At 53.4% G+C, this 9,849-nt stretch overlaps 1 protein-coding gene across 1 annotated transcript; it reads right to left on the bottom strand.

The window, feature by feature from the left end:
- Positions 1–292: 292 nt before the first annotated feature.
- LOC137167380 (SLAM family member 5-like) lies at positions 293–9,050 on the bottom strand. Its single transcript, XM_067569497.1, has 4 exons — positions 8,909–9,050; positions 3,789–4,106; positions 2,568–2,846; positions 293–1,770 (listed from the first exon to the last, which is right to left on the bottom strand). The coding sequence occupies exons 1-4, from the start codon at positions 8,958–8,960 to the stop codon at positions 1,655–1,657; spliced, it is 765 nt and encodes a 254-aa protein (XP_067425598.1). The 5' UTR covers positions 8,961–9,050; the 3' UTR covers positions 293–1,654.
- Positions 9,051–9,849: the final 799 nt, after the last annotated feature.

The following is a 9,849-nucleotide window of genomic DNA, read 5'->3' as shown; positions in this document are numbered from 1 at the left end:
CCCGTGGGTGGAAGGGAGAAGCTTTGCCGCCACCCAGAACGTGTCTTCAGCCCACCTGAAGTTGGTCCAGTAAAAGCTGTTTCCTTGCCAAGCCAGTCCTGTCATTCGTTGCTGATACGCTTCTCCAGCACAAGGGACAGGCCTTTATGCAGGGGGCCCTGGGTGGAATCCCATGGCCTGTCTTACACAGGAGGTCACACTGGTGATCTGAGGGTCCCTGCTGGATCCAGATCGACTGCTGTCGATTCACACGACTCACCTCTGTAAGCAGCGTCGCCTCCGGAGAACCCCCTGAGAGCCACATTTCTAACTTTAATGCAATTCAGGTCATGCGTTCGAAGCGCTGAACAAGCGGAGCTAGTGTGCACCGGAGACGGGACGGAGAAAGGCAGGGCTCGGGTGATGACCCACCCACAGTCACGGGAGAGGAGGGAACTAGATGTCCTGGACAGGGTAAGGGGGAGGGGTGCCCCTTATAGGATGACTAACCCTTTAAGGGGAGATTGGTCTAGCCCCACCTATGCTCCCATGGGATCAGCGGGACTCGAACTCAAGCCTGTAGCACGACCAGAAAACCAACAGCTCCACACTGCCACCTGGCTGCTCCCTGGGACCCCCTCCCCCGTCAATCTGCAGATGTTGCCCTCTGCAGGAAGTTCCGCCTTGAGTGAGCTGATTGACAGCTGCCTTAGAGAGCCCTCATTGGCTCCTTGACCCTATATAAGCCCATGGGGCATAGATGGGGGAGAAGTGGAGTGGGTCTGGGTCTGGGTCTTTGGCACTGAGTTTGGCCCTGACTGATTCCTAGAGCTCCCATGTGGATCCGGATTCCTGGCTCTGACCCTTGACTTGCTGCTTGACCACGAGCCGGGCTCTGACACCCGGTTGCCGAGCGCCCGCTGCGAGCCTTGGCTCTGAATCCTGCTGCCCACTTGCTTCACCTCCCCAGGAGGAGGAAATGAGCAAGGTTGCATGATGGGCCGGTCCTGGGGCTGCCGGAGCCTGTCTGGGGTGGAGAGGGGACAGAAGCCTGGAGGGAGCTGCACGGAAAGAGCCGGGGTGGGAAACCCTGGGAGTTGCTGCTCCGTACGGAGGGAGGAGAGACTCCGTGCAGCCCAGGGGAAGGTGTGAGCAGGGAGGCAGACCTACCGGCGGGCCGAGACTCTGGGGTTTGTTTTGGACTGGGGTACCCTGACTGGGGTGGGTGTCTCCTGTAATGAGCTGGCTGGAGGGCCAAGTTACCATGGCAAGCAAACCGGGCTGGAAGGGGGGGAAATCTGACCCGAGTGAGGAGCAAATGAAGCAGCCGCTGCTAGCCGGAAGCCAGGCTGGGTGAGTGATGGAGCTGTGGCGATCCACGCAGGGGACGGGGCTAGCACACCCGATGCCTGGCAATGGATTAAAAAGGGCAAATTCTCTGCTGTAGGGAAAGGGGCCAAACCATTAAAGTCAGCGTCACCCTGCTGCAATCGACGACTGGGCGTGAGCCTGGCGGGAGGTGAATGGAAATGCGATGCTCTCATAAGAAATAGTAGCCCCGCAGACCGAGCTGCCGGCTGCATTTCCTCTCGCAGCTGCAGGGAAGTGCCCGGGGGGCGTCTGAGGGATTATGTCGAAGAAGAACCCAAATCTGGCCCTTCTTCCCATCGGTGGCTCAATCCCTGGTATTGCAGCGGAGAGGCGCCCTCATAGGCAGTAGGCTTGCGATCACCGCCAAGGCGATGGCCGCCTTCATGATCCAGGCTGGGCAGGCGCCTGGTGCGGCGTGACCTACAACAAACACACACGGGGACTTGCTTAGTTCAGAGGGGGGACAACACAGAGCTCACTTCAAAAATGAAACCCCTGTTCATGCCCCGGGTAGCTCTGTCTCCGTAGCTGCTTCGTGCAACGTAGGCCCAGCAGGGACCATTGCGTCATGAGGCCTGACATCACAAAGACACAGGCACGGAACGCGTCTCGGTCCACGTCGGGACCCCTCTGCATTAGACCATCCTGCCTTGCCTGGCAGCTCACTCATGCAGCTGTCCTTCCAGCTCCGCGGAGAGGTGCTGGCACCCCTGTTTTCCAGATGGGGAAAGAGGCTCAGAGACACAGAAACAGCTGTAGCAGAACTGGGAACAAACCTAGCTTTCCAATCTCTACTGAAGGCCATTGCCAGGAGATGGGTGAGGAGGCTAGATATGGCTCTGCTGCAGTGGGGCAGGTGGGACCCGGGCCTGGCTGGATAGCAGGGGAGGGGTTCAGGACTGTGCGAGGAGCTCGGTGCGTAATGCTTTTGGAACGGAAACGTTCCTGTTCTGAAATCTCTCTGCCTGTGAAGAATTCCAGTCCCATAGAAACCACGCTTTGCATCCCTATGGCAGGGATTTCCCATCGCTTTACAAACACCAGTGATTCAAGCCCCATAACTTGGTGTCCAGCCAGGAGCCCCAGCCCCATTTCACAGAAGGGGAAACTAAGGTACGGGGTGTGTGGGAAGTGGCTTGCCCACGGTCGCAAAGGGAGCCAGGAAGAGAACCCAGGAGTTGTGCCCCATTGCCTCCTCCCCCCCAGGAAATAATTACTTGCTGCCTCTGCTCTTTCGCTGCAGAATTCATAGTGGAGGACGATAGTTGATTTGGAGCTGTGGTTGTGGGAGGTCTCTGCTGTGCAGGTGTAGGACAGATTTTCATCTGCTGGCTCCAGGAAGAGTTGGAGGGTGGATCCCTGAACAGGAGAGGCTCCTGCCTTCCCGGCGTGGGTCCAGGAGAAGGTCACACGATCTGTCCTTCCGGCCCCCACCGTGCAGTTCAGCTGGAGTCTGCAGCTCCCGTTTACCCAGCGCTTTGCACTCACCACGATATCTGCAGGGAGAGGGAAGCGCCAGCCCCACAGGCGGTTAGGGGAGCGTGTCAAAATACAACATGGTGGGTGAATCGATGCTGACACCCCAGAAACGGCCCCCTCGGTCTGTATAGAATTGGGCGTGCCAATGTCAGGATTCGGGGGGGGACAGAACAAATGTCAGCAGCTGGCTGCGGTCTAGCCACTGAGACTATCCCCTCAATCCAGTCCTGGGGGGACCTTCCTGATGCAGGTCCCCCACATCCTGCGTGGAAGTGGGGATCACTTGCGGCCATCACCCCCTCCCAGCTCCTGCAAAAACCTCTTCGGTTCCACGTAGGGGAGAGGAGGGGAGAGGAGGCCAAAGGACTCGGCTCGTTGCTCCCCCAGCTCAGTGCAAACCCCTGCATAGGCAATTATTCAGTCTAGGGCTGCGTTGTCCTTTCTGCAGAGCCGGCCCATGGAGTAACTGAGGCCAGGGGGTGTCCCTGAGAACCTGACTCCAGTGCGACGGGCTTTGGGGGGAGTCTGTGGGGGGACTGAGCTGGTCTGGATGAGTCTAGGCTTCTCTGGATCCCTGCGGGGCTACTCTGGCTCCATTTTGCCCACTCCCTATCTCCAACAGGTGCCAGCCCCGGCTGCTTCTGAGGAAGGTGCAAGAAACCCCCCTATGCACCGTTATGAAGTAACTGGCTGTTAGGGGAAACCAAAGGGCCTTCACATCCCTGGGCAGCAGAAGTTGTATTACGCCCCGGAGCAGGGAGCTTTCTCTCACTCATACTTATTTTTTTGCTATCTTGGCGGGTAGAACTGTGGATGTGCTCTACCACCCTCCGAGCAGCTGCTCCTCTTTCTCCACGTGCCTGGCTTCCATGTCATCCTGAGGCAGGGAGTTCCGCAGCTTAAATATGCAGCGCGCACCTTTGCCTTACTTCAGACTAACATTTCTGCCACACACTTACCATAGACGTGCAGCCAGTATTGCTTTAATTGGGTGATGTCAGACGCTGTTGTCATTCTTGCGATATACAACCCCCCATCGCTCATAGTTAGGTTGCTGAATTGCAAAGAATAGCCCTGGTCAGGGGTGGTCAGTCTTCCCGACAACTCCGAGAGCAGCACATTGAGCGGTTGTCCTGGTAGTATCATGGCCACAGTTCTCTGCCTTGACTCAGAAATCCAGGAGATAACATCAAAGTTGGTTTTTTCTGGAATCTCAATGGGGAAAACGATGGTCTCTCCCACAGATGCTGTGAGATCTACAGGGGCTGGGTCCGTTGCTGCAGAGACAACAAGTGGAGGGGGGGTGGAAGAAGGGAAGGAGAGATTATTTTAGGAAGCAGACTGTACTCACAATAACTTCCCTGGAGAGTTGAGGGCTTTAAGGATTTGTTAGAACAACATCTCACATTATTCAGTAATTTCCAATCCAAGCACTTGACCAATCCAATCCAACAATCCAATCCAAGCACTTGACATCAGCTGTCATTGAAATGCAGCCACCTCTGGGGAGGAACGTGGTAGGAGTTTAACTGCATACAGCAACAGTTCGGGACTAGAAGCAAAGTGCAGGAGGAAGAGATACCAGGGCTAAGGAGAGTGGTGGGTTGGATGGAACCAATTTCTGGGTCTCACCCCAATAGGCAGTTATCTGCATTTCAAAGTGTATCAGCAGCTTCCTTTGGCAGATTCGCTTAGCAGAGGGATGAAGAAGAGGCTCAAGTCACAACCTGCTGGGGGAGAGCGTGAAGGTAGCTCGCCCTGCTCACATTGTCTCTGTATAGAGGTCATCCTTCTCCAGAGCGATCGTGCTAGCTGTGACATTCCCCCCCTCCTGCAATTGGGACTGGTGTGTAGCTGTGTCACCCCAATTCTTCACTCCTGGGCCCCGACTTATCCCACTTTGCTGTGTGAACCACCCACTCCTGGGTCGGCCCACGCCCAGTCTCCTGCGTGTAATCGGTCCCCCACCTAGTGAAGGAGCATTTCTGGCCAGCCACTCATGAGATAGACCCCCCGAAAACACCCCCAGTCCCAGATGCAACCGTGGGAACTGCCGTCTGGCAGGGTTCAGTGCTGCACACTGCACCCTGCCAGCTCCTTTACACTTGTCTGTCAATTTATCAAAGAAAGTGCTATGCACCAGCTCTGTCACGCTAGGGGAGGTCTCTGCACACACTCCATCCACAGGCGCTGGTTTAGATAAAACAAACAAAGAAGTGTATTGACTACAGCAAGATTTTAAGTGAATCTAAGTCAAATTATTAATAAATCAAGGAGTTAATCACGACTAATTAAAAGATAACTCGCCTCTTAACCTGAGATTAATTTCACTCTGTATTCAGTTTACCACACAGGCTGGTTGTGATGCCTCTTGCAACCAGACCCCTCCCTCCCCGTGGGTAGATTCTCACACTTTGGTGCTGCTTAGAAGATGGATTCCAGGAGAGACAACAAGCTTCCCCAACGCCCCCTGGGGTCAGGTGATCGGCCCTGCCCGGCCCTGGGCCTGATTTGTCCCGCTTGAGCCAAAGTGCTCGCAGGTGCTTAGTCCAGTCCATTGTCCCTGTCTGCCTGCCTCTGCGGGGCCTGGAAACACAGCTCTGTGTTCATCTGCATCTATTCAAACCGTGCGAGACGCACATGTGGGGATACGACACCGCAGAGTTTCATATCTGTACGACATCGCAGGAGACATGCCACCATCACGATACCGTTCAGTGTGTCAGGAGAAGGGTGCACATGGCTGGTACACGGATCACACCAGAGGGGGGTCCATGGGTGCGGCCTGTCACAGCTCCCCTCCTACAGAACGGCAGGAGACTTAGCCACGGGCTAATCCGGAGGCAGAACGTTGGGGTTCTCCTTCCTGGGTGGGGCAGCAGCCACAACATTCTCTTTCCCCTTAACACGAACAATTTCCATATCCAATTCCTGAAGCCTGATGCTGCAGCGCAGGAGTTTGCACTTGGAGCCCTGGGTCGCACTTAGCCAGGTCAGTGGGAACAATCAGTCGGGATCCTGAATTTCCTGTTGAACAGACAGGACCTCAGTTGCTTAACTGCCCGTACGAGGGCATCAGATCCCTTTTCCGCGACCGAATAGTTCTGCTCAGTGGGAGTCAGCTCCTTGCTTAGAAAAGCAATAGGACGTCTTTTGCCAGTCTCCCCTGTCGCACCAGCGCAGCGCCTAATCCAGCGTCGGGGGCGTCTGGGCACAGTTCAAACATCCTGTCGAAGTCAGGGCTTAGCTAGGGCAGGCCCCTCCGATAAGGTTTGCTTCGCTTTATCAGATGCCCCCTGGCAGATCTCGGTCCAGTCAACTCTGTTTGGCTTGTTCTTTTTACACAGATGTGTGACTGGGGACACGACGTCACTGGACCCACTCAAACCGTCTGGGATAATCTGCCGGACCTATGAAAGACTGAACCTGCTTCTTAGCTGGGGTGCAGCCATTCCACTACAGCTTCTACCGTCAAAGGGTCAGGGGAGATTTGGCCACCCCAACCTTACCCTGAGAGGCTTTTATTGCCAGGCCTGCCTCCCTGAGCTTTGAGTGCACGGTGCTCAAGTATTCCTTGTGGGCAGCCCAGGCACCGCTGGATACCGCAACGCCATGCACAGAGCTCTGCAAAGCGTTCAGCCCCCGATTAACTGACCTCGGAAAGCTTGCGCCGGCATTGATTAAACCGAAGGGCCACGTAAAGTCCCATCTCGGTAACGCAAGCGGTTTTCTTTTGGGAATCTGCATCCAGGGGGATTTGCCAATATCCCTGAGTCAAATCAAAGGTGCTAAGGGGAAGTATCCAGCATGTCGTCAATCCTCGGCGTGGGCTATGCCTCAGGCACTGTAACAGCTTTGAGATTCCTGTAATCAACGCAAAACCTTACCGCGCTGTCCCTTTTGGGACCAGGACCACGGGCGATGCCAAGGAGCTGTCGAATTCTTTGATCTAGCATTTTTTTCACCTCGGCCTTAATTCAGCCCTATACCTGGCCTGGTCGGGTCTGCTGGGAGGGGGTTGTGGCCCATTTGTGACCATCTTATCGCTCAGCACGGGTGTTTTCCCTGGCTTATTGGAAAACACTTCTTCGTGTTCCTGCGGCACCACCACCACTTCCTCCCTTTCGCTCGGGGTCAAATCGCTGCAGATGTCAATGTCCTCCAGGGTTGAGTCACTCGGGGCATTCTGTCAACAGGACAATGAGGCCAGATGCCTCAGCTTCCCCTTCTGCACAGCAGATCACGTTCACCATGGCCTCCTTGCTGTGAAAAGACTATTTACCAGGGCCAACTGGGGAACAGCGCTGTCCTGGGGTTTCTTAACGGAGTAGATGTCCTCAGATACCAGCTCTACCACCTGATAAGGTCCATCCCATATGTTCTGCATCTTACATTTCCTCATCGGGTTCAACACCAGGACCAGGTTCCCCCATTACAAAACAGCGTTTACAAGTATTTTATCTCTCCTAGGCCTCATTGCTGGAGAGCTTTCTCCTGCTTCTTGGAGTTTCAATTACTTCCCTTCCGACTGTCCTTTGCCCTGGGATCACCTGAATTAATCCAGGTGTTTACCTGTCCAGTAATCACCCGTGGCCTAGCCCAGCGCTCTCCAGCCCACGGGCAAGTCACCCTGTTCCGGGGGCGTATTCAGGTCAGCAGACAGCATCGCGCTGCCTGTGGGTGACTGCATGATACGTGCTGGTGGGAGCTAGAGGGGGTAACACACAACTGGCAGCACTCTTAACCCGTCGTCAACAGTTGCTCCGTCCGCTTCTGCTTTAGACTCTCACTCAGCCGCCCCCACGAATCTCCGCTCACTGGCTGAGTTGGAGTCACGCCACCCAGAACTACCACTGCACCCCTCGATCTCTTTATCGATCCCTGGCATTTCGAGATGGGAAATGAAATGAAATGAAATCCTTATTTAGACCATAAACTCTTGGGGCTGGAGACTGTGTTGGACACATATTCGTACAGCACCTGGCACAGCTATGTTCGGGTCTGTAGGCACTCTTGCAAATAATAAAATCATCTGGGAGAAAATCATTGATTAGACCTTGTTATGGGCAACACCTCTCCACTCATCCCTGGATATATTCCTTTTCAGGGATCGATTTACACTATATTCTTTCCATCTAAATGAGCAATTCTCTCGTCCTCATTATTATAGCTAGTTTGCCCGTGCCGCTAGGATCGTCCCCCAGATCAGAACATTCCTTTAATCTGGGGTGAGTTCAATATCTGAATTTTGCAACCGAATCCTTTCCTTAGAATGGACCAGCCCAGCCCCTAGGCTTTGAGCAGTTCTTCATTCTGTGCATTTGCAATTCACAGTTCACAGTTCTGCCCCTCTCCAGCTCGGCGAGGGAGCGATTAGGAATGAAAAGGTGACCTCACAGTCCGGAAATGCAAAAATAACGAATAACCCAGTTTTATGATGAATAACTAACAATGGCCATTAATAATAATTAGAGCATGTAGTCTTCCTGAAAAGACTCAACCGAACAGATTAATCTTGCCACAAGGATTCAAACCCGTGTGCAGTTGGACCACCAGAAAACCTCTCGTTCTGTGCAGGATAGAGTTTCAATGTGGACAATTTACTAGGATATCCCTAGCCTTTATTTGGACATATAGGTGAGAGGTTAGCTCTGTGGGTGTCAAAGTGAACCTGTGAACATCCAGAGATGTGTGGCCAACTCTCATGATAATTATTGTTGTCCTTAAAGCCCCAGCTCCTGGAGTCAAATGGCTCTGAGATGATTTCAGCCTTCCTTCCTAAAGAAAAAGTAAGTGTCTAGCACTTGTGGCTGTGGAGAAAGTGACCCCCGTGTACAATAGTGGCTCAAAGGGCAGACGGCAAACAAAAAGAACCCCAGATCTATCATTTCTGCATATTCACATGATTTTTGAACACTCGGCGTTGGCAGTACTGAAGAGGTGAGATTCAGATGTCCTCTAAAGGCCAAAATGTTTGAAAACTGGGCTCCGTTTGTACATGCCCCTGTTTATCGTTATACCCCGTAACATGCACTAAAGCTGAGCTTTCAGATCAGACGCGCACTGGACGGGCACTTACCCACAGCGTGGAAGAGCAGGCAGAGACAGAGGGCGCAATGCGGGGTGTCCATTCTGCACCAGTCAGGCGGCAAATGAGGAAGGATCTCACGCTGATGAATCTAGACACTGCCCCGGCTGCAAGAGGAAGACAGAGCAGTTTCTCTTCTCACAGTCCTGACCAAAAACAGAAGAGAAGTCTTCTGACTTCCTTTTTCATAGGTCTGGGTTGCTGGTGACAAGGCTGAGGTGACGCGGTCTGGGATGGACAGAATAGATGTGACAGTTCATCTGCTGTATGATAGTCAATGCCCATCCTTCACTCTGCGCGGCCCTTCCAGTCCCTGGCTTTGCTTCAGGGCTGCTCATGAAAGACATGCACAGCTCTGTCCCCACAGACTGCTGAGCATCCAGCCAATGACAGCGGCTCACTGCCTGCCCGGGCTGGGTCTTGAAAGCCATGATTAATTTGACCACTCTGGAAAATTAATCCAGATTGAGGTTGGGTGTGAATCTAAAGCACAATAGTTATTCTGGACTAGTAACTCGGTGTAGACTGGAGATGAACGGGACATGGGTGTAATTCCAGAGGAACTCCATTCAAGTCAATGGGCCGATTCTCAGTCGCTCTGTTCCAGGGTTAAACTGGATTTAAATTGCCTTTGCACTCCCTGTATTCTGGCCCCTGGTGTAAATTAGAGAAGCTTCAGGGCTGCTTTCATTTACACACGCTTCCATTGCCCCGGCAAAGCGACGGCTAGCAATGCACATCAGTCGCAACCCCCACCCCCAGCTCCCCAAGTTACTGCTCTAACCATTGGACTGCGTTTCCTCCCCTGAGCACCAAAGGCTGTTGAGACCTGACCGCATTCAGCACTAGAGCTGGTCCCAAATTTAATTTTTGTTGCTGAAATAACTTTTTTTGGTTAAAAAAAACCAGACACTTTCAATTTTTGTTTACAT

This window comes from Emydura macquarii, unplaced genomic scaffold (genome assembly GCF_026122565.2).
Source record: "Emydura macquarii macquarii isolate MOO-44397 ecotype Brisbane River unplaced genomic scaffold, CSIRO-AGI_Emac_v2 contig_2924, whole genome shotgun sequence".
Classification (NCBI taxonomy): domain Eukaryota; kingdom Metazoa; phylum Chordata; order Testudines; family Chelidae; genus Emydura; species Emydura macquarii.
Note: the sequence above shows the minus strand (reverse complement) of the source record. Positions and strands in the feature narration are given on the sequence as shown.